At 35.4% G+C, this 26,018-nt stretch overlaps 2 protein-coding genes across 2 annotated transcripts in view; one reads left to right on the top strand and one right to left on the bottom strand.

Moving 5' to 3' along the window:
* The window catches only part of LOC123657956, a 65,503-nt gene that overhangs the window by 28,556 nt on the left and 10,929 nt on the right, over positions 1 to 26,018 (bottom strand). The window lies entirely within an intron of this gene.
* Positions 12,697 to 17,361, top strand: LOC123657538. Its single transcript, XM_045593064.1, has 2 exons — positions 12,697 to 12,890; positions 16,869 to 17,361. Exon 2 carries the CDS (start codon positions 16,890 to 16,892, stop codon positions 17,313 to 17,315), a length of 426 nt encoding a protein of 141 aa, XP_045449020.1. The 5' UTR covers positions 12,697 to 12,890; positions 16,869 to 16,889; the 3' UTR covers positions 17,316 to 17,361.

The raw sequence follows: 26,018 nt of genomic DNA on the forward strand, positions 1-26,018 counted from the left end.
CATTTACCTAGATGGGTTCAGACGTCGGATGATGACGCTATTGTAGAGTTGCATGGCTTTAGCGACGCCTCTAGTGTAGCTTATGCCGCAGTAGTGTATATCAGATGTATTAAGTTAGACGGTAGTGTTGAATCCCACCTCGTCACAGCAAAAACTAAGGTTGCTCCTATCAAACAAATCTCGATACCAAGGCTCGAGTTGTGTGGAGCTGTTTTAGTCACAAAGCTGCTGGTTGAAGTGGCAAAAGCCTTAAACATCCATAAAGCTAGATTACATGCTTGGACAGATTCGACAATTGTTTTGGCTTGGCTAAGCGATCATCCCAGTCGATGGAAAACTTTCGTTGCTAATCGGACTTCAGAAATCCTTATGCATCTGGATTCGTCACAGTGGTCCTATGTAAGTACTAAGGATAATCCCGCTGATTATGGGTCGAGGGGTATCAAACCAGCTGCATTGTTGGATAATCAAGTGTGGAAGTGCGGTCCAAGCTGGTTGTTTGATAATGTTATTAAATATGAAAAACCTGCTTCCATATACACTAAAACTGAACTAGAATTAACCTACTAAAGTACATGCAGCTGCGATGACAGACCCAGGTACGGACTTGTCTACTCGATTCTCATCATTAACAAAATATATACGCGTAATCGCTTTCTGTCGAAGATTTCTTCAACTCAAATCTCCCAAAACGAGTGTAAAGAATTCGCCTTACCTGACAGCGAAAGAAATCCAGGACGCACTTGACTGTTGCATTCGACATCACCAATCCGAGGCATTCGCGGTAGAAATGGCAAGTCTTACTAAAACTAAAAATATAAGTGAAAAGAGCAGACTGTCAATGCTCAATCCATTTCTGGACAATTTTGGAATTATGAGAGTCGGGGGTCGCATGGAGAAGTCGAACTTATCATATAAAAGTAAGCATCCCATTATAATAGATGGCGCATCTCATTTAGCAAGGCTTATAGTAGCTGATGCCCATAATAAAACGATGCATGGTGGACAACAATTAACTTGTAATTAAATAAGAAGTAGCTATTGGGTGACTAAATTAAAAAATATAGTCAAAAGTCACATTCACCATTGCGTCCCATGCATTAGACATGCAGCTACTTTTCGGACTCCTTTGATGGGTCAAATGCCCTCATGTCGAGTCACTCCTAGCAAACCGTTTTCAAATGCAGGTGTTGATTATGCAGGCCCTATAAACATACGTGTTTCCAAGGGTAGAGGCCAAAGGTCTTACAAAGGCTATATTTGCCTTTTCATTTGTATGGCCACACGAGTAGTTCATATCGAAGCTGTTTCAGATCTAACCACGGAAGGCTTTTTAGCTGCGTTTAAACGTTTTATAGCACGCAGGGGTCGATGTAACCATTTATGGAGTGACAACGGAACAAATTTTGTAGGAGCTTCGCGAGAACTGAAAAAACTATTTGCAAATGAAAAATCTACCCTGGCCTCTGAGATTGCATCGGCACTGGCAACTAATAACACCGAATGGCATTTTATTCCTCCGCATGCTCCAAACTTTGGTGGATTATGGGAGGCAGGAATAAAAAGTGTAAAGTATCATCTGCGTAGAGTAATAGGTGACTCTACTCTTACATATGAAGAACTGTCAACGGTACTGGCTCAAATTGAGGCGTGTCTCAATTCGAGGCCACTGTCAAATGGTAGTTCTGACCCTGATGATTGTGTTCCTTTGACGCCAGGTCACTTTTTAGTGGGCGAACCCTTAGTATTAGCACCTGATCATAATTTAGAACCTAGCTTGGTAAGTAATTTAAGACGTTGGCAACTAACACAGCGCATGGTTCAGATTTTTTGGAAGCGATGGTCGCAAGAGTATTTAACTCAGTTTTTTCAAAGATATAAATGGAAAACGAAAACCCCTGAATTAAAAAAAGGTGACATGGTTTTAGTCAAGGATGAGAATTTACCCCCAGCTAAGTGGCTTTACGGTATAGTTGTAGATGTTCATCCGGGTAGCGATAACATCACTCGTGTAGTTACTCTTCGTTACAAAAATTCAACGATTCAACGTCCAACCTCTAAGCTATGTCTCTTGCCTATTGATGTGAATGAAACCTAAATTGTTATTTTAAAATAGGTTTAAGATTACTGGTGGTCATATTAACGTAAATTTAAGAGTTATTGTTCAGTATTCAATTTAAGTGTTAAGTTTGTTAATGTTATTAATAAGGATTTTACTTTTATTTCTTATCTTAAACTTGTAAAACTCGTTGTTAAGAATGTTAATTATTTAGAAATTATTTAACAGTGTTTTTTTTTATCTTACTAGTTTTTATCCTATGAGGGGTATTGTATTATTTTCTTTAATTTTACCTACAGTCCACATTTGTAATACATTTTAGCAATAAGTATTAATGGCAAGTGTTTCATAGAAAACCATTTACTATAAGTTTTTTTTATTCTTCATAGAGGTGTATAAATGTAATGTAATAATAAATGTGTGTTACGAAGGACTAGTTAGTCCTTGGCGGGCGGTATGTACAATTTGAAAATCATTATATTATTTAGTTATAATTGTTAGAATAGTTCTATAAGGTAAAACTAGATGGCGCTGCCCTGTGTTTAAACATGCTAACGTTTCGTTTTCTGAATTACATATAGTTTAAGAATATTTTTAATAAATTGCTATGCGTTTTCCGGGTATACGGTAGTTTTACTGGCCCTGGCTCTATCGACTGAGAAACACTGGCTTTGGAGGGTAGTTGCCCTAAATGTATAGAAAAGGGTAAGACTTGTATGGGAGCCTGTCCCTACGACAAAAGAAATCGTAAATAAATTTTTACCAAAGCTTTATTTTTGTTTTTCATTTAACTACGTGTCTAACACGTTTTTTTTTTCAACATAAGTTTGAGGTAAGTAGCTAAACGAGATAAGGTATGGCAGGAAATATGATCTCTTGATGTCAAAAAAAAGTTATGCGGTATAATACAACGTAGGTCGACGAAAAAATTGTCAAGTAAAAACGCATTATTAGATATAACTCGAAAAGTTGTTGTTAGATCTCAAATAAATTTAAGTGGGACCAAATGACGCACACCACCTTTCGATTGAAAAATCTGCATAACTTTTTACTGGGTGTACCGATTTTGATGATTTTTAATTTAATCGAAAGCTGATGTCTATCATGTGGTCATATTTAAATTTCATCGAGATCTGATTACAACTTTTGGAGTAATCTTTGATAATGCGTATTTACTTGACTACTTTTTCGTCTACTTACGTTGTATTACTTATCGATGTAATTGAAGTCGATTTTTTTTTCGTTTGCGAGCAAATACAATTGTCTTGTAGGTACATCGACTTCTTCGAGATTTCTCGGCTTTTTATTCTTGTTTTTTGTTAATTTGTTTGTTAAGATTTGTTCAGTACGAGTATACCAAGGAGGTTGTATAAAGATAATGTGATGATAATTTGGAGAAATCTGGTGATAGAAAAGGCAGACTCTGGCGATTATTTACTGATTATCTCACGAAAATTTTTTCCTAAATTAATTTTTAAAATTTTTATTGACACAAAAAATCGTAGTCATTGACAAAGGTAGTAAAATGATATGCTGCAAATTTATTTATTTGTTATCAATTAATTAGACCACGTGTTGGCAAACGCAATGTGGGGCGTCCTCCGATCCGCTGGACCAACTTTCTAAAACGTAACATTGCCAGTGTAGGCTGGATGAGGATTGCGGAAAACCGGGATGTCTGGCGCGAACTTGGGGAGGCCTATGTCATGCAGTGGACTGCAACAGGTTAAGCTAAGCTAAACTGAACTGAATTTATTAAATTAAAGAACTCAAAGAGGTTTCTATTAAATTCGTTCATTCTTTTTTATGACAATTTGTGTCATAAAATGTCAGACTTACTGTGAAATTACAGTGTAGATGAAAGAGTAATAAAGTTAAATTTAAAAGTAAGTAATAATAACAATGTAAGCTGTTGTCTTGTAATAACCATGGAAGATATGGACGATTGTGTTTGTAGAGGTTAGTGTACATACAGACATACAATATACATATCGATATATATTTTATGTATAACAATTAACAGATCACGGTAAGGATTAAGAACCGTCGAATTATCTAAGCCCAAAATTTGACAGTTTATCGATATAATTTCGTTACAAATAAAAATAGCCCCAACCTATCTAACTACAAAATGCGGTTCTTAATCTATCGGCTAGGTTTTAGCCCAGACGCACTGCGGTCGGCGCAGAAGATCATCGCGGTGAGGGTGATTCGGGGGTATCGTACGGTATCGTGGGCTGCAGCTACTGTTCTAGCTGGCGACCCCCCGTGGGAGCTCGTGGCGGAGGTCCTTGCCGAGACCTACTCATACGTCTCGGGTAGGAGGGCTCTCGGTGAGAACCTCACGTTGGACGGGATCCTACGGAGCGCCGGATGGGGCAAGAAGCATTAATGCGGAGGTGGGGGGGGGGACCTGGCGGAGCAGCCGTATGGCACACGCGTAACGGCTGCCTTGCGCCCGGTCCTTGAGCGGTGGATGCGCCGTAAGCGCAAACCCCTCACCTTCCGTCTGATGCAGATTCTCACGGGGCACGGCTGCTTTGGTGAATACTTGTGTCGGACGGCCCAAAGGGAGCCGAAGACTGAATGTCACGATTGTGGCGCGGCGGTGGACTCTGCCCAGCACACCCTCGAGGTGTGCCCAAGATGGGCGGCGCTACGTCGCGATCTGACGACAGTCCTCGGAGGGGACTTGTCACTGCCGAGTGATGCTGCGTTATCACCGCAATGCTCGGTGACGACGAGTCCTGGAAGGCGATGGTCTCCTTCTGCGAGACAGTAATGTCCCAGAAGGAGAACGACGAGCGGATGAGAGAAGGGGCCGCCGACGAGGCCTCCGTCCGCAGGCGACGAACGGGGGTGCGTAGGAGGCGCTACTTAATGCGTTTCCAGTAACGCCCCTGTGCCCATGTCGGGCCGGGATGGGAACCCAGTCCTGCTAGACATGGCGTCGTCGGGATTGTTCAGAGGTGAGCCGGACAGTCCCATGGAGGAGAAGTCTGGTCTTTTCGCCGAGGCCAGCCTGTCGCTGGAGGGATCCTGTTGCCTGCAGTTCCGGGACCCTCCAATTAAAGCGGCTGAAGGCTCCCGCAGGGGTTTTGGTCGGTAGTGCACCCCCAAGTGCTAAGCCGACATACGGTCTAGGAATGCCTACCCGGGCATCCTGGATATCACCCGTAAATGGGTTACCCTGCGATATCAAAAGAAAAAGGCTTTAGCCCAGATCACTCACGGATCCAGTAGGTAAAGTGTCGCAAGGCCGGAAATATCCGCAATAATTACAAATGTCCAGACTACGAAAAACACACCTGTAATGCTCATACAATTTTTTGTTTATACAACTAGGTCGGCAAATAAGCGTGTGGATCTCCTGATGATAACCGATTATCGTAGCTTATAGACGTCTGCAATATTGGAAGCATTGCAAGCGCGATGTCAACCTTACTACCCAATCCCCTCAGGAGTTCTAGTCATCTTACTCACCATAGGAACATAACACTGCATAAAAGCAATATTATTTAGCTGTGATTTTCTGTAAGGTTGAGGTACTTCCCCAGTCGGGCTATTCTATATTTTGTGCAGGTTATACCTGTTGTGCCCTACCTCAGTAATAGTTAATTGGGGATCGAGCCTGCGATCGCTATTGCAATAGTTAGTCATCTATAACCATTTATGATTACAGTAACCACTCTGTGTTTCAATATTCAAAAAATTTAATTATACGCATTTAAAATATTTATTACGCCATAAGCTGATTATACACCTTTAACTAACGTAAGGGAATCTACACTTTAAATAAAATCAAAGAGTCATGGTAGCAAATCAACTAACAATTTCAAAATTATTACATATTAACATGATAACAAGATGTATTAATTTTTTTTTATTTTAATTCCTTAAATATTATTTATAATTACAAAGTCTAGTAGACTACATACTGTTTTAAGTTTAAACTTGTTTTATTTGGAATTTAAAGGCGTTTACGAACATATTCATTATATTCAATCACTTTCAGAAAATGAGTGTCCAATATTATGTGTCGCGAAAGCGATCACTGTCGCGCTTGTTGCTGTTTTCGTGTTGGTAAGTTTATTTATTTGTTAAGAATTGTATTTTGAAACTTCCGATATTTCGGCGTCGTTGCGGGCGCCTTGGTCACGTCGCCGAGATATCGGGAGTTTCGAAATGATAATCGCGGTTAAGTCCCGTAGAATCAAAAGTGGTAAGTTTAATATTTATATCTATAAATCTATACAAATAAACAAAATTGGAGTAAGTAGGAGAATGCATATAGATACACGGTACACGTACACACGGTACATATACTAAAATAACATTTTTTACAATTTTTGTCTGTCTGTCTGTCTGTTTGTTCCGGCTAATCTCTGAAACATTCACTGGCATATAGCTGATGTAATAGGGAGTAACTTACTTGTAATTTAGAACTTTATTTATTTTATAACTCTGCGAACTGAACAATAACTTTTTTGTTAAATTTCACGCGGACGAAGTCGCGGGCGCAGCTAATTTATAGATATTTTTTTATTTGAGTGATATATCCACAGGCTTATAGTGCCCGTGCCTTTGTTATTCCATTTTTTTTTTTTGTTTAAACATGCATCGGTAATTCGCTGCAACTTTAGAATCCCAGAAACCTTAATAACTAGTCTTAAAATTTCTAAAAGTAGACGCGATTCTACTGACACAAGACTATTCTGCATTTTGTTTTTTTTAAATTTTTTTTTAATATAGTTTATAGAATTAACCAGTACTAATTATTCTATGAGCATTTTTGTTGCCGTTTTCGCGGTATTTTGTTTATATGTGCACTTGGAAATTTTTCGGTCTGATTTGCGTGATTCTTTTTTGTTCGATGCGAAATAATTGCTTATTTTATTTATTTATTTATTTATTTATTTATTTATTATAATGCGCCAACAAGGTAAACACTAATAAATTCACTATAATCATCAGCACAGGGTACAAACAATTGAGTGATACCTCAATTATAGGCACATACAGCTTACATGAGAGTTTTTCATTACAAAAACATATCGAATTAAATTAATTATTTGACATATTATAATATATAAAGTTAGATTTAGTTTGATCTGGTAGTTTTCATTTTATGACCATTTTTGTTGACTTCGACAATGTAATTTTTACGATACTTACTGTAGTCTACCTGATCTTATCCAGAGAAGTCCTACTGTAGTTTATAAAATAACTTATTATAGACACTAAAAAGTAAAATATAACAAAAAAACTACAGAAACACAAACACTACAAAAACTACAGGTTTTTTAATGTTATTTCATATATCTTTTAGTATAAAATATTTCAGTATTTCCCGCTGGGCGACCCGAACGAACTTTGTAATAATGCGAACAGATCTCAAAACCAGAACTTAGCGCTGTGTGGTCTTTGTGAAATGTACAGGATGGGAGTCAAGTAAGTCGCCTTATTAGTTCGAACCAAAACGTATAGTACTTTGTTCAAGTTGGTTTACATTTTTAATTGAAAGCAGTTATATTGAAGGTACCAATTATTTGAAATGTACAAATTATAATATTTTTTTGAAATTTTTCTCATATCCTCACACGAAGTCAAAGTGAAGTAGCAGTGGCTTAAAGGGGAGGGGGGTATCATGCCCCGGGCGCTACTTACAAAAGGGCGCCAAATGGTGCGCCAAACAGAAGTTGTTGGACATAGTATATGGTTTTCGGGGGGGTCAAAAGGTAGTGTTCCGAGCGCGATTTAAGCTCGCTACGTCACTGTACTGTAGTGCCATTAGGTGTACAAACGACGCGTTGGCGCAGCGGTCACAGCACTGGCTGGCGCTGGCGGTCGCGGGTTCGATTCCTGCTCACTACAGACATTTGTATCGGCCATATAGATGTTTGTCGTGGTCTGGGCGTTGTGCTTGTATATTGTGTGTGTTTCCGGACCCCCGACACAGGAGATAATCCTACTGGGGGCCGTTGAGTGTTAAGCGTTTATATAAAAAAAAACAAACAAAATTTTGTAGATTATTTCTTCTAACCTCGTCTACGCTTCATTGAAGTGTTAAGCCTGCATAGAGAGCGGTTGCGTGTGTGTGTCACAAAGTAAAGTTAAACGCGTTTATGCGCTCCGTTTCTTATTCAATTTTAATATAGGTACGAGTAAGCAGAAAATGGTATCTTTTATTTTGTTTAACTGTTCACGTATTTTTGTATGTGTGCATTTACAACACACACATCCACATTAAAAGACTGTATCTATTTACAACACACACATCCACATCCGAAGACTAGTTCCATGATTTATGTTTATTTGTTATTTATGCATGTCTAGTGTTAAATGATGGATCGATTGTTTAGATTGTTCAACAAAACAAAGGAAGTTACGGAGTTATTGTTGTGCAAAACGATGGATCTGCTCTACGAAGTTAAACTTAAGGTAGACTGGTTTAGTAAGATATTAAGAAATCTTTTTCTTAATATTTTTTTACGTATTTTTTTTTCTGTAAAAGACGAAAGGTTAGAAGACGCCAAAAATATTTATTAAGTACCTCAAACTTACAGAAGATTACAGCTAAATAATAGTAATTTCAAGTAGTGTTGTGTTTCTGTGATGAGAAATGTAACCAGAGCTTCTCGGGAGGGTAAAGGTTTAGGGTCGTTATGTAAAGTGCGTGTAGTTTTAGTTATCTTTGTGATATGTAACTTTTCGTATGTGGGCTGTTTGTCGCTAGGCGTTTTTTTTTGTTTCAGTTCTACACTCTGTTAGAAAAGTTGGATCGAAATGATTTGTACCAATCTGTTTGCTGCTCGGAGAGTTTGGTAAAGTTATTAATTTTTTTCTTTATATAACTTAGTTGAAAAAAAAGCGTACGGTTCACCTGATGGTAAGCGATTACCACAGCTTATAGACATAAAAAGACAATAAAATCCCCCCCAGGAGCTCTAGTCGCCTTCCTCGCCAACTAACATAACACTGCTTGAAAACAGTATTATTTAGCTGTGATCTTCTGCAAAGTCGAGGTACTACCCCAGTCAGGCTGCTCCAAATTTTGCGCAGGAAATTTCCTGCTGTCGACTTGTAAATAGCCTTGTAAACTGTACCACAGATGAGTAATTCATTGCTTATTATATTATAGGCAGAAACTTAACATAGGGGTCTCCGAATTTCAAAATCTTAGAGCATAATCTACCAAAATTGATTTAGCGGATTTTGAATTTGGAGACGTAACGAAGTTGAAATTTCTAACGTTCATATTTTTACCTGTGTAAATCCGCTCTGGTACTGCAACTGTACCACTTGAGATGCATACGTAATCAATTTACGTTTATAAATTCGAGGCATATTACATTAATCAGCCAGGATGAATGCTTATCTAATATATAAAATTCTCGTGTTTGTAGTTAAACTCTTCCGAAACGGCTTGACCGATTCTCATAAATTTTTTGTGCATATTAGGTAGGTCTGAGAATCGAACAACATCTATTTTTCATCGCCCTAAATGTCAAGGGTAGTCCAACCCAATTTTTTTTTTAATTTTTAGATAAATTATTTATTTTGTATTTTATTATGATTTGGCGTTAAAAAATACATACAACTGTAAATTTTCATCCTTCTACCACCAACCCCTATTTTGAAATAGCGTTTAGCGCCAAGACAACGTTTGCCGAGTCAGTTAGTAATTGTATAGATTCCAATCGGTTCTCGTGTCAAAACTCTTCAATTAAAAAAAATATTTTTGTCGTTAGGAAAAACCAAGCGAAGAAAAAGAACCTAGCGAACATCGACTCGGTTGCAGATGTTCAAGAAAATGCTGCAGAAATAAAATTCAAATATAAATTATACTTTATTATCCATTTACCAACTTATCTTAATAACTAATATTTGTCATATTAATTAAAAAAGACGAGATTTCGTAATAAAAATAATTTGATAAAAAAAAATTTACTTATTTCTTTTATTTACGTTTCCAAATTATACATTTAAAGTTCAATATCTATAAAATGTATTTTTACACCGGCTCTATCGTAAACACTCCTAGCCGATACTGATATCGCTCGTCGTATTTTCGAACGGCTATTTTTAATCGTGATATTGTGAAATTCGCGCGACTTTGATCGTCATGAGAGGCCGACACTACTGGAATTTATTTCATACCTTGTCACTGTTATTGGCGAGTTCTTTCATATTATATTTATTAGTTTTATTTTAAGAAATGATTGTAATGTCAAGGCTTTTTGTATGTCTTTAACTTTTTGCAAGATTTAGTTACTGTACTTTATGGAAAATGTTTCAATTAGTGTTTTGTAAAGAGTGATTTTAAAGATCTCGCATAGGTAATGGTAGTGTAATCGCCTACGAAGTTTTACTTGAATTTAAGGTATTTTTTCGCGGTGTTATCACCGTTTGATGAGGTACAAATGTTTAAACAACAAAAACTTAAATTTAAATTGTTTACTAAAAAGCAATTAATTGATAAAGCGTATTATTCGGTGCAGCATTACAAAGATGATAAAGATGTGTAGACTTATTGACGCTGTATTTCATGCAAGATATTACTAATTTTCTACTAAAACTCAGTTTTTATATATTTTTTTAAAGCGTAACTGCGGAGTTTCTTGCCGATTCTTCTCTGCAGAATCTACATTCCGAATCGGTGGTAGCTTTACTTTTAAAAATAACAATAAAATTTTAATTTGTAAAATAACAGTTCGTAAGTACTTTTGAAGCATTTTTGAACAAGTTGTTTTGATTTTTGATTTTGAAACGTATATGGAGTTTTTAAAACGAGCTGTGACTCGAACTTTAGCGTAAATTTTGTTTCTGTGTTACGATATTTTAACTGAGAAAAACATTTTTGTTGTATAAATGAATAATTTCTATATTGTGAAATAAAATAACATTTTTTCTCAGTTGAAATTGTAAAGTTGATAAATATTTTTTTCGTATTTTTCTTTATTTTTATAAATAAGTTGCTAGTTACAAAATTTAATATTTAAATAAGCTTTTCGTGGAAATATTTAAAAAAAACACAGGTAAATCACTTGATGATTCGCGACTAGCAGCATCAGAGATTTGTATATTATTATAATTTATTTTAAATGTACTTTTGGCTTATACCAAATATTGAAAAGAAGGAAAGCCTAGCAAAGAGAAGAGAGGTATTTTATTTTCGGTTATTTCATTTATCGCCCCCTTTTCAAACTCTGTTTCAACAAGCACATCGAAATTACTAGTAATTCTAATTTTAATAACTGTAAAAATGTAGTTTTAATTATTAATGTTATTTAGTTAACAAAGACGAACGCTCTGAATGTTGATAAAAATGACGTCGATAAGGTAATAGAAGAAGAAATAACTCGGAAACTCGGCGAAGATCTTCTACAAAGTATAGAGAGGAAGTTTCAGGTGGATCTTGAAAGGTAAATAGTCCACAATGTAACACACGTTGAAAAGAATATATATAGGTATACATACTTCAGATAATCTAGACCGATTTAAATTTTAAAGACTAGTGGTTTTGGCTTAGGTTGAAATACATTTGCAGTCGTTTACAGACATTGACTCGGCAGTTTCATTTGTTCTTATGAAAGAAATACACAATGAAAGACAAAGAGAGAGAGTGAATTATTAAAATTTGACCAAAACACTTAAAAGTAGAGCAACATTAGTTCGTGTTTTCAGGTACCTATCAGGTATTCAATGGTTGAATTTAGCTCACGTGTTTAGATTCCTAATATAATTTTGCCAAACTTAAACAGTGGATTAGAGATTTTTGATCTTCACATTTAGGTCTGTGGACATGGTTCTAGTCAAGATTAAATTGTTGTTGCACAATGGCACGCAACACATACAGGAGAAACTGCTTGAAATTCAAACGACTTTAGATACTATGAAGAGTCATGCGGGAAATGAGGTGAGAATATTGTAATAACTAAAATAATAATTGTTGTTGTGGAAAATATCCGTTATATTTTCACTATAGCTTAAAGAGAACCGACCAGAAACAGTATCAAAAATTTACTTTGAATTACCTATCACTAAATAAGAAAGCTGGTAATCGATTTCATCACTATCATTTTTAATGACTTTTCTTGAGCCAGTACCATGTTGTGATTGCTATAATGCGTCAAATATTTATGCAAAAATTGAAACAAAAAACATCTTCTAGTTAAGGAGTTATATTTTATAGTTTAATCCATTCGAAATATGTTTGAAGGTAGAAAAGTGTTTAGCAGAAAGACACAACGTGACGTCAGCTTTAGCAGAGAAAGCGTTGCATCAGATGGTGGTGTGTGGCTACGCGCTGATCGGTCAAGATCCAGAGCAGGCTGTGAGGAAGGTCGTTTTCTTGAAAAATATGATCAACCAGGAACTCAAACCGGTAACTTTCAGCTAAATAAAATAAAATAAAAAAACAGTAATAAATATTATAAACCGTTAAAAAACAACCAAAAGTTTTTTCAAGGTGGATTCAGTCACTATAATATTTAATACTTGAAGTTGTCGTTGTAATTTGAACACTGAATACATATACCTAGGATTGGCAATAAAACAGCTAAAAAAACACAATGATATAATGAATAAAATTAAATCTCAAATTAAAACATGCTCCTCAGACGTGGACCAATAACTCTCAATCAACACAACGCTGTAGATGTTTATATCGTTTTAATATGCATGTTCAAAGTTAACGGTTGGACGAAGTGGCTAATAAAAACGAAATTTTCAGCTTCACGAACAAAAGAAAGAAATTTATGGTCTACTAAAAGTCTGCGGGCACGATCACGACTCTCTGACGAAGGTCGTCAAATGCGTCATATCGAAGGTGAGACGGAACTAAATCAAAAGAGATTAGGAATGAATTGAACACGAAATTGTAGATCATAATTTAAGATTTTTAGTTTTTCTTCCGTTACTTTTTTCTTGTGAGTTTGACATGACATCGTTGAGTGAATTCGTCTTTTAATCTTTTTTTTTTGTTAATTTATGATCTACTTAGATTACTATTATATTTGATAACTTTATTTTTATTAAGATTACTTTTTGAAGAATTTAACAAAAAAGTTATTTTTCAGTTCGCAGAGTTATAATATAAATAGATTTCTAAAATAAAAGTGGCATAAGTTATTCCTTATTACACCAGCTATCTGCTAGTTTTCACGGGTCCCATCAAAATCGGTCCAGCCGTTTCAGAGATTAGCCGGAACAAACAGACAGACAGACAGACAAAAATTATAAAAAATGTTATTTTGGTATATGTACCGTGTATACATACATATGAATTTAGTTAAAAGTGGTTATTTTAATACAAACATACACTCTAATTTTATTTATTTATATAGATTAAGAATATTAATTATATGAAGTACACACACAACCCGAATGTCCAGAACATGACAAACATCTCTACGGCCTACATGAATATTTGTCAGAGATACTGCTACTCGTGTAACGACCTGTTGCTGTGACCCTTAGATCAAACAGTTCATCATTCATCATCATCATCGTCATTCCAGCCTATTGCAGTCCACTGCTGGACATAAGCCTCCACAAGTTCGCGCCAAAAATGCGTGAACTCATGTGTGTTGCCTATAGTCACCACGCTGGGCAGGCGGGTTGGTGACCGCAGGGCTAGCTTTGTCGCACCTAAGACGCTGCTGCCCTTCTTCGGCCTGTGTGTTTCAAAGCCAGCGGTTAGATGCGGTGGATGCGGCTCAAACAGTTAACATACACAAATAGCACACAAATTATAATTCTACAAAATTACGTACATTAGAATGTATCCCGTCGAAGTTTTTGATTTCAAACCGCAAGACTTAAAAATCTTCGCATAATGTTTTCCAATGTTTACGGGAATTTCACTCCTTATAATGAAACAACTTTTTCGGATGTTAACTCGGTTTATTAAGTTTTTTAAAGTCCTCCCGTGACCACGGTTGCTGTAAAGTATCCGAAACGTCGGGCATCTAACAAACTTAATAAACCGCGATAAAATCGGAAAAAGTTGTTTCATCTTCGCATAACTTCGTTTCGACGTTAACCAGAGAGCGTTGTAAAAACTTTGGTATCAGAGTATAACAAAACTGTTTGAAATATCCAATGATAAATTACTCGTATCCGTCAGCTTGCGTGTACTATAAATCAAATTTAATGATTTTAAATTGAAAGAATATTTTCTTTAAGAACACTCACATTATTAATAATTTTATAGCAATGAAGAACGTGTTAATAAATTTTATTATTATAATTTAAAGTTTTAATAGATTACTTTAGTTTTTAATGCAGAAGTTTATTTATCATATGCAGTTGTAGTTATACTTATACTTACTCCGTACTCAAAGGTGACAAAAAAAACATATTCATTTTGTTACGAATGGAATATATTAGATTTAAAAGGTACATCGCTTCTACTGGGCATAGACCTCTTTCCCCGTGTAGGAGAAGGATCAGAGCTTAATCCACCACGCTGCTCCAATGCGGGTTGGCGGATATATTCCCTACTACGAGTAACGATCGCATCGAGGTGTACATGATAACAACCGGGGCCGACGGCTTGACGTGCTCTCTGAGGCACGGTGGGGAAACCCACAAGGACTGCACAAACACCCAGACCACGGCAAACACCTGTATGACCAATACAAATTTTTGTCATGTGCGGGGAACGAACCCGCAACCGCCAACGCAATAGGTACAATCCATGGCTGTAATCGTACAGTACATGGATTAACAGTAGTAACAGGTATCTGGAAATTAAAAATTCGACAATGGTCACTAGTGATCACTGGTACACAGAGAATACAATTGTTAAGTTATTTATTTGTCGTTTTATTAAGGAATGTTGATGTTGTTCGCTTTATCTACATCGGTTTCCTGCTAGGCGCCGCACGAGATCGTCGTCGCGGTTCACAAGAATGCCAGCAATGTTCAGTATTAATATAATCCTAATCTCAACACACCCACACCGCTCACGCGCTTCCGAAAGATCCGCGTTAAATTATATCGAAGCATCAATTCATTGTTAAATGTTACTGATTTAAATCATTTTAGTGGTCATTTTTACGTGTTCTTTGAAAATTTTATATGATTTTATTTTTGCTACACGTAAATATATATTGAAAACAAAATATGAAGAGCAAACGATTTTAATATTCGCAAGGAATCACGTGGCACGTGGGAATTTCCACATGTCGAATGTTAGAATGTCGACAGTTTTGAAGTTTTACGAACAAAATTATAAGTTCCTGTTGTAATTACTTTGAACTGAATATGTATTTTATCTATAAAAATAAATAAAATTGAAGTGTCTGTGTGTAATATTTAAATAACTGCTTTTTACTAAATTCATATGTATGTATACACGGTACATATATCAAAATAACATTTTTATAATTTTTGGATGTCTGTCTGTCTGTCTGTTTGTTCCGGCTAATCTCTGAAACGGCTGTACCGATTTTGACGGGAATTTCACTGGCAGATAGCTGATGTAATAAGGAGTAACTTAGGCTACTTTTATTTTAATTTTATTTATTTATTTTATAACTCTGCGAACTGAGCAATAACTATTCCACGTGGATGAAGTCGCGGGCACAGCTAGTATCTAATAAAACTTTAGTACGTTTATTCGTTTGTATGAACTTACTACTCCTTATTGAGGTAGGCCACAATAGGTAATTTCCTGCTCAAAATACTACTGTCAAGCAGAGTTGTGTTATTGTTGGTGAGTAAGGTGACCAGAGCTCCTGGGAGGATTGGGGATAGGGTTGGCAACGCGCTTGCGATGCTTCTGGTGTTGCAGGCGTCTATAAGCTGTAGTATGCCGTACGCTTGTTTGCTGACCTAGTTATATAAAAAAAAATTGGTTGCCTGTAAAGTCGGTATACGGGCGAAAATTTTACGTGACAACGACTTTGAGTGGTAAAATAATTTTAATGTATTCATTCGTATAGTAGGAAGAAGGATGAAATAATAGTAACAATTTAAAACATTTATTTATACAAAGAATTATATTTAAAACATTAATTTATACAAAGAATCTCGCACTGAATTTCATTCACTTTTTATGTCTGTCTCTCTCGCTCTTAGGCGGGCTAACCATGCCCGAGTGGAAGGGACGCGTGCCTCTCACTCGCTCTCATTGTGAGCGCATAACGTGAGCGGAGCGTAACGCAGTTTCTTGAAGTGTCACCCGGCAAACCAATTTATAAGACGTTGTCACGTCAAAATTGCATAAACACTAAACCAGAGATGGCATAAATGCAGGCGAAATGTCACCAAACAGTTGTTTAAAAAGGCACCAAGTCTGAAAAATAAGGACTAGAGCATGCAAATATTAAATCCGGTTAAATTTTGTTCAGTATCTTAGTTAAGTTGGAAAATTAAACTGTAATAATTAACTTATTTGATTTCATGGTTGATGAAAACGTTAGAATCAATCGATAGCCCAATTCTAAACTCATTCGTATTGTGTTTACTAAAGCATTTGCCACCACATAAATGGCTGCATTTGAGTAAACAGCTATTGACCTTACTGAATTAGCTCTTAATTGTAGCTTTAATTGAAAATTCATAATGTTTGCTTTCCTGAAAATTCCATAAAGCTTTATAAATAAATAATACTTAGTCGTATTCATTAGTCATGTACACATACATACATACATACATAATTATTATAATAATAGAATTGTTTAAATTCATCTGGAATAATGTAGGTTTGCAAGGAACAGATGACTCTTGTCTTTAGAATATTTGTTTCGATGAAGTTCTTAGTTATTTAAAAAATAATAATTACGTTATTTTGTTGCAGTCACCAGTAATAAAATCAGCGATGATGGGAATCACAGGGAAACTGATTGATGGTATACTGGATTTATCAAAACTAATGGCTCACGGAACAATGCACGAAGCTTGCCTCATAGAAGTTATTAAAACTATAGAAGACGAAGCAATGGATTTAGTTAAAAATGTAAGGAAATGTGCTTTTGAAAATAATACGGAATTCGATAATTACATAATTGAAAATAACGCTACTATTCTTGATATAACTAATACTGCTCGTGAAAGGGATACTAAAAATAAAACTAGCGTCAAAGAAATGCAAGAAGTTATAAGGAAAATGTTGAATGAAAACAACGATAACGGCATAGATGAACGATTTAAGAAAAAATTGTTTAATCTGCAAAATGATTTGAACGCTGTTGACGCGAATGCTAATATTATCGATGTGGCTAACGATATGAAAAATATTGATTAGTCATTGAACGCTTTGATGTAATAAAAATATATAAAAATAAGAGTTATTGGAGTTTTATTTTGCGGAGGAAATTTTATAATTTACTTTACGAGCAACACTTTGTTTGCAAATAATTTCTCATCATAATATTTGTAGCGCTTGTACACGCGAAGGTTTAGAGAACACGAAAGGTTTATAACGTTTTAGAATCCAAACATTCAGAATTAAGTGAACAGAACCTCCACTGAATGGTACTTTTTCTTCTTTACGGGTTCCGTTATAGTGCTCGTCCGGAGCTTAAGTATGGTACTTTTTGTTCTTTACAGGCTCAGTTATAGCTCTCTCCTGGTCATCTGTATACTCTTTTCCTCCCTTCGTGTTTGTACAAATAGTATCTAGATTCATCTCAAAACATAACTATTGACTAGTCATTCAGAGACCAGTTTTTCTGTTATCTACGATAGCTCAACCTTGAGATTCTGTGGTGTCTTTCTAGGTTTGGGCCACTTACACGTCTCAATAGCTCTACGTTTGTTTCAATCAGACAGATTCGAGTCACGCCAATAGTTCTCGCTCTATTTCGCTGACTGTGCCCATCTTGAAGCATTGTCAGGATTCTAACAGCATGATGACTTCAGAATAATAAAATCTATGATGGCGAGACACCATATTTATAACGTTTTTAGTGAAAAACTAAAACAAACGCGAAACTTTTTTGGTACGTTATTTTAAATTTTCAGTTTTTGGTAAAGCTTTAGATTAGGTAAAACCGAATTTCGGGGCCGTGGGGGGATGGGGGGGAGAGGGTGGGGAACGCTACCCCTGGTACCACTGTCACACCTCGGAACCCCATGGTTATGGAGATATCCATGGTTAAAGTTTTGAGGTTAGAAGAAGAATTTCGAAAGTTAGAGGAACGCTTGGCTCCGGCGCTGCGGGAAGTGCAGCCCTTCCGCCCTTGCGTGCGAAAGCACGCTCACTCATGCTCCGTTCCGCAGCCGCTCCTCTACGCATTCGTTCGCGCGCTTTCGCACGGCGGGCGAGGGCTGCCCTCCCTCCGCGCCTCCGCGGCACAAAAAACACACTCTAGGGGTAGGACAGACCAAGACCACGTGGACAGTGGGGTGCTCCGATTCGGTTTTGGGTATTTTTCGAATTTCTAAACCTATATTCTAGCACGCAATGTTACTAATTTTATTAGAATATTATGTCTGACGCGTTATTTTGTTTAATAGTGTCGATTTGTCACACAATGCAAACAGTACCAGCTCAAAGGTATTATAATAGCTTTAAATTCTTCTTCTAACCTCAAAATTTAACCATCGATATCTCCATAACCATGGGGTTCCGAGGTGTGATAGTGGTACCAGGGGTAGTGTTCCCCACCCTCCCCCCCCATCCCCCCACGGTCCCGAAATTCGGTTTTACCTAATCTAGATCTTAGCCCAGTTTTTTATAAAATTATCAAAAATAAATAAATAGGTTATATGTATGTCTTCATTTCATGAGCTAGGTCAGGTACTTTTGAAGATTGAGGTGGCGAATGCTAGCGCGACCCCATCTCGCTCCACCCAGGCGGACGACTGCTCACACGTGGTGGTTTTTTAGTCAGTCGGAGTCTGACATAACCCTATAGCGCCCCCGCGCCGGGGGGTATCCATGATGGATTTTCCCCACGTTAAAAAAGGTACCTTTGAAGATATTGAAGATTTTCCAACCGAACTATTTTGTTTGCGAGCTAATTCGATTTTACTGCATTTGAGATCTCGAGTAGTTGATTTGAGTGACTTGAGCTTTCGTAGTTTCTAATAGATTTGATTAGCTAGTTAATACGACTAAAATTTTTTTGTTGAGAATTTAAGTGAATTTTGTTTTTATTGGTCGGCCTTGCTGTCTATCTATAACCAGTGATGTCAGTCAACAATATTAACAACACCAGTGTTAATATTAGCTTTATTGAAATAACCTAATTTATTTTTCTCGCCGTAGATATAACTTATATGTAACTGGGTCGTGTCTGTACGCGGAAAAAGCAAAACAAACATGTGAACATTATCATAAATACCTTAAAATTATTGAAGGGATATCTGTTTGGGGATTTAGAATCAGTTAAACTTAAGGGAACACAGTCCTAGCTAGCTCTACGATTCCAATCGACACGGAATGGTTCATCTATTTTTGAAAATGGTTGTCAAAGAACAGTAATATCCAACTTGATAAAACAATTTCGGATGCCAGTTTATTGTTTGGCATGTGTTGAATGATACTTACTCTTCTCATCTGATTGAAGATGTCATTAGTGGGGATGGATCAGTGAACATGTGGGTTGCGCTCTGATATTGTTACCGTTGCGTTGTTACGAATGCGGCCAAAGCTGAAGCCAACAACTAGTTTAATTCAGAAAGAGGTCAGCTTACGAAACGTCCGTGTGTTTACGATAGAGAAGATAACGTCCGTCTTGTTTACATTACACTTTCTGTTTGGTTAATCTTATGTTCGTTCCGCAGCAGCCGTTAATGGATGACGGCTTATGATTAATTTCTTTGATTTTCCTTAAGTACGAAGTGTTGATTTAACGTTTTAGTATTGGGCACTTCTCTTTGATAGTGTTACTGTTTATTTCTTCTTTTTAATTTATTAGAAATGGCACAGATATTCTATTGTTTGTCGAATCTTCAATAGTGCTACAGAAAGTAATGTTTTAAGCTAGTTTACTGACATTATAAAGTTTTTTGCTGACACCAACTATTCTTAATATTAGATTTTATAATCAAAGAATCCGGAATATAAGCAGTTGCAGCTAAATACCACGTAAACATGCAGAAAAACAGTTTGAATGAAAGAAAATACGGTGGAAATTGAAGCTAGTAGTAGATAGTAGCAGATTGCCTATACATAAATTCAATTAGATATCTATCAAAATTACATTCAAGTCTGATCCTCGAAGCTGTCAACATTAATAAGAGAAATATTTATACAATTATAAGGTAAGAGATAGCTTTCAACGAAGAAGGAAAAATGAGGTGAATTAATTTTAGGTGTCAACATATTAAACGCATGAAAGTCGCCCAGTGCAATATTTAATAAATTACGCACAAAGTGGTCTCCAGTAACTTATGTTCATCACAATGTAATGCAATGTTTGAAATGATAAACCCAAATAAGTTATTACCTCACATACTTCGTGTACTTTATTGTTTTCTTAAAATGTCTTCAAAAGAAAATAAAATATAACCCAACGATATTCGTTAAAAATTTATGACACATCTTATATTACCTAAACGGATGTGTTCGTGGAAGCCCAAAAACCCAAAAAGTTCTCGCTAATATGTCCGCCAGTTAATGCCCATCGAGTTGGAAGTTTGCCAAGTGTTGGAGATAAATTATATAGGCTGCAATACGTCAGGACGTTCACCTTTGTTAGTTCTGTAAATTAGATCTGTCTGGGATGAAAAAATTGATGATCACAGACTGTAAAATTGGTCTCATTTGATAGCTACATTAATGTCCCACCGGATAACATTTAAAAATGTTATTTGTCAGTTTGTTAATCTTTTACTTGTAATTAATTTGTTACGACTATTAATCATAGAGCCGAGACGTACTGTTGATAGAATACGAGTATCGAATCTGATGGTTGCAGATTCAAAAATTGCATGTTCTGAGTGAATTTAGTACCATGTACATCAGCTAGGTCTAGCAAAAGCGTGGCTCTTGAGCAAAACACTCTCTTTACGTGTAAATTTTATAAATTATTACGGTCTTATATTACAAAAAATATTTCTCTCTTTTTAAAGCAAAAAGAGATAGAAAAAGTACATTTGATTCAAATATTGCTACATTTTAAAAGGTGGACTGCGATCATCTGGTCTGGTAAAGTTTTGTAGGATTACGTTTACGTTAAATCTATATACTATTTAAATAAATAAAATTGGAGTGTCTGTTTGTAATATTAAAATAACCGCTTTTTACTCAATGCGTATGGATTTACACACAGTACAGAAAGCAAAATACTTTTTTTACGATTTATGTCTGTCTGTTTGTTCCGGCTAATTTGTGCTAGACCGATTTTGACGGTACTTTCACTGGCAGATAGCTGATGTAATAAGGAGTAACTTAGGCTACTTTTATTTTAGAAATTTATTTGTTTTGTAACTCTGTAAACTGAACAATATTTTTTTTAAATTCCGCGTGGATGACGACGCGGGCACAGCTTAATTTATATAAATCAATTGCTGTTCGTTTGTCTCACTAAAACTCGAGAATAGTTGGACCGATTTGGCTTATTTTGATCGTGAAATATTTGTGGAAGTTCTGAGAAGGTTTAAACGTTGAGAAACAAGTATTAAGTACCGAAAATAATAAAAACGATAATTTAATTTTTCAATACAAAATATTCCTAGCGGCGAAAAATCTGATTTCTTTTGTCGAAAAAAATTCTCACTTGGTTGTAAATATTTGTTGCTGCGTACATAAAGTCTTTTGTCCATATTTTTCACAAGTGACACGAAGTTTCTTTATTGCGGATGCGTCTAAATTGCATTGGACTTAGCATGCAATTTAAAAAGTAATTCCTAAAATAAAGAGAGAAATTTATTTTAAAAGATGTATATTTAGATTCCTTTTGAGTTTACTTTCTAGGCATATTGCATTCCCAGTAGTAATAACTTTGGCAGTAATAACTTGATCTAATATTATAATACTGTGACATACAAATATAACAGCAGTCGTTTGAGTGTAACGGTGTGAATCTTCTTCGGTGGTCGAGTTTCGGTGTCTTTGGTATTTTGGAGAGGTTTCGATAAATTTCGGTGACTCGATTGCTGTTTGAGCAGATATTTTTATTTGTATAAATATTTCTTTCTGGTCTAAGAGTATGTCCTTGTGGGTTCCTAGATCGTACTTCATACAATACCTAAAGCCGGCATTTAATAATCGCCAACTTGCAGTGGATACTGCAGCCATTCTCCTATTTTTTTTTGGGACGAAAATTGCGCTAGTCAAGTTCAGACGTTGGATAGATATCCAAACGGACACAATCTATCTAAAGCTTAAGCTTTTTTTGGATGGAATAATCTGAGTAATTAAGTAGAGTAATGAAATGAAATTATATTGAGAGGATGATTTTAATTGAAATAGTTTGTGACCCAAAAGTAAACGACGAAACTTTGTAAATGAATACAGGCAAGAGTTTGTGAGTGTGTGGAAATAGCCACTGAAACTCGTGTTCATTTTATTTTAAAACAAGTAAAACAACCGCCAAATCAAACGTCACATCCCCATCGAACCGGAAACAGTTTAATAACAGGAAATGAATGTTATGATTAATCGTGACTTTACTCACAACACTTAAGAGTTTAGAATAACATCTTGAAGAATAAATTACTTATATTTACTGTTATATTATATTAATAATTGTGTTTGCTCGCAAACGAAAAAAAACCGACTTCAATTACATCGACAAGTAATACAACGTAGATCGACGAAAAAATAGTCAAGTAACTACGCGTTATCAAAGATTACTCAAAAAGTAGTTATCAGATCTCGATAAAATTTAAATTTGACCACATGATAAACATCAGCTTTTGATTAAATTAAAAATTATCAAAATCGGTACACCCAGTAAAAAGTTATGCGGACTTTCGAGAGTTTTTCTCGATTTCTCTGAGATCCCATCATCAAATCCTGGTTTCCTGTCATTTTTCTATTATGGTATTAAGCTAGTGATATCTCCTTTCCAACAAAAAAAGAATTATCAAAATCGGTACATCCAGTAAAAAGTTATGTGGTATACCACATAACTAACGTACCCATAATACCGTACCACACCCACACCTTACCGTACCACATAATAACGTAACCATACAACGTAGGTCGACGAAAAAAGCGATATAACTCGAAAAGTAGTTGTTAGATCTCAAATAAATTTAAATGGGACCAATTGACACACACCACCTTTCGATTAAAAAAAAAATGTCGAAATCGGTCCACACGGTCAAAAGTTCTGATGTAACATACATAAAGAAAATACAGTCGAATTGAGAACCTCCTCCTTTTTTGGAAGTCGGTTAAAATATAAGTATATATTATGAATCTGTATATGTATGATGTGTAGTTATTTATATATGCCTCTTTTACTATGTTATTTATGTATGTGTATTGCTAAGTGTTTAGTTAACTGTGTCTCAACATCAAAATTCTCATAATCATTTTTTGTGTATCGGAATGTACTGATTGTGACTGTTGTTTCCTTTTTCTATTTGGTCAACGATATCTCCATAATACCAATTTCTTAACTTTAGGGAAACCTGTTATTAGCTATATTTTTTGTTGTATGCTTTATGATAACAATCGTATGCATAAGCTGTTAGTTTTCTAAATAAATAAATAAATTTAAATATTATATTCAAAATTATTCACATTTTTTTATTTGTTCAAAAATACAAAAAAAAAAAACACATACTTAACACATACATAAGTCTGCCACGAAAACTCACAAGAGCTTTTCCGGACATACATATAGATATTTAACACGGCCCACTGAAAATTTATAGTTATTATTATTACTATTAATTGGAATGGCTATTTTAATTGGTTACAATTTATTTTTTAAAGGTAACTTTACATTTTGTAGAATCAAAATCTTATAATATTAAACGAGCAATTCTTGTATATATATAGAATCTGAATCTCGGAAACGGCTCCAACGATTTTCATGAAATTTAGTATGCAGGGGATTTCGGGGGAGATAAATAAATCTAGCTAGAATTAATTTTTTAGAAAATGTCGTTTTGTCCCAGTTTTTAGACAGTAAAAAAATGGCTACAATATCGTTAGAATACGAAGGTAAATTTCGCACTTGTTAATAAAGTTGTAATAGCTCAGGTGGGAAATCGCCCGATCGCGACCGACCGTAAAGGCTACGGTTCAAATCTTCAAATTTTCAGATCGATTATTATTTTTTCCTTCTTTTTTCTAATTGCACTCGCTATTTTTTATTTAAATAGCCAGTTTTTATTTTTTGTTATTATATGGCTAAAATCGAAAAATATTTTTCATATTTTATCTTTATTATTTTTTTAATTATTTTTATTTTTGATTTTTTATATTTGTTTATATTTTTTTATTATTGTCGATAAAAAAATATTATTCATATTTTAAAAATATGTAATCCGTATTTAAATATTATTTCTAAAAAACTACGATTTACTAAAAATACCGAGCTAAGCTCGGTCACCCAGGTGCTTGTTATTTAATTTAGATTAGAAGTAATACTTAAATTAAAATATAATGGTAAGTGTATATTTGTATCACCATGTATATTTAAGTTTCTAATATCATCGCTGTGAGGATAAGTTTCAAGTAAATCACACAAATTTAACGTCCATATCATATCTTAATTGAATTAAACTACTATTCTAATGGCTCGAATCAAAGAGTCAGCGTCAGAAGTATGGAGCACAAAAGTGCAACGCAATGACGTTTGTTCTAAAATCCGAACTAGACACGATCTTCACTTATCTGTTTAATGGATAAAAACTATTTTCAAAAACAATTATAAAAGTAAGTACTAATAATAATAATATTATAATTTTTTTATATCACTAGGTCGGCAAACAAGGGTACGGCTCACCTGATGGTAAGAGATTACCGTAGCTTATAGACGGCTGTAACACCAGAAGCATCGCAAGCGCGTTGCCGACCCAATCCCCAATCCTCCCAGGAGCTCTGGTCACCTTACTCACTAAGAGGAACACAATACTGCTTGAAAACAGTATTATTTAGCTGTGATCTTCTGTAAGGTCGAGGTTCTGTAAGGTCGACCCCAGTCGGGCTGCTCCAGATTTTGAGCAGGAAATTCCTGCTGTGCCCTACCTCAGTTATACCGCATAAGCCATAGAGTGTTATTATTTTCCTTATCTTATTTTTATTGCTCAATTTTCCCAAAAACTATTTCTCCATAGATCTTGGAATTTCAAGACATATTATTGTACTGTAAGGTAAACAGTTATTTTATTGCTTCACTGAATAATACTTGAAAAACGGAAACGCCGCATGCCAAACATTTTATTTGCATTGTAACGTTCGCCGACGTATATAGTCGACTGTTACGTGTTTTACGAAAACAACCCAATTACAAGCTTTCACAAGCTTCATCTGTCCTCTTTACCCAATTTAAGTTTTAAATAATAAATAATAATAATAAAAACTTAACTACATATTTTTATTATGTGGTAAATAATTTGATAAAATTTTATAGGCATTGTATAGTGAAAAGTTGATTTAGAATAGCAAAATCAAAACAAATATAGTCTAAATAGATAGACAGTGGTCGTGACTCTCCATTGGTCACACGTCTGTGTGTTTATATTTGCGATTCTCCCAACTCATAATGTGTCGTTGCTTTTGGTAGGGTATTTTACGCCAACATTGAAGAGGAAAGTGTGTCATATCTAACACTCCTCTAAGGTTTGGACACCTTATAGGCTTGATGAATTTGCTCTTTACCAGTAGCTTAATATTCAGAGAAGGAAGGAAAATCCATAATTAAATCCGAATGATTTACGGAATTCCATTTTGAATTTATCGAATTCTAGTCTTCAATGCAATTTCTTAATATTATCATAACATACTCTTGCCGTTTGTTTGTGAGTTTGTATTCTCGCAACATTACTCATACGCGGTTTAAGTGCCTCCGAATATCAGTAAACGATTGCTAAACTC

This window comes from Melitaea cinxia, chromosome 11, assembly GCF_905220565.1.
Source record: "Melitaea cinxia chromosome 11, ilMelCinx1.1, whole genome shotgun sequence".
Classification (NCBI taxonomy): domain Eukaryota; kingdom Metazoa; phylum Arthropoda; class Insecta; order Lepidoptera; family Nymphalidae; genus Melitaea; species Melitaea cinxia.

What these genes read in the sequence shown, in the direction of transcription:
- LOC123657538 (XM_045593064.1), top strand. Translation starts at nt 16,890, where the DNA reads ATGATGGGAATCACAGGGAAACTGATTGATGGTATACTGGATTTATCA.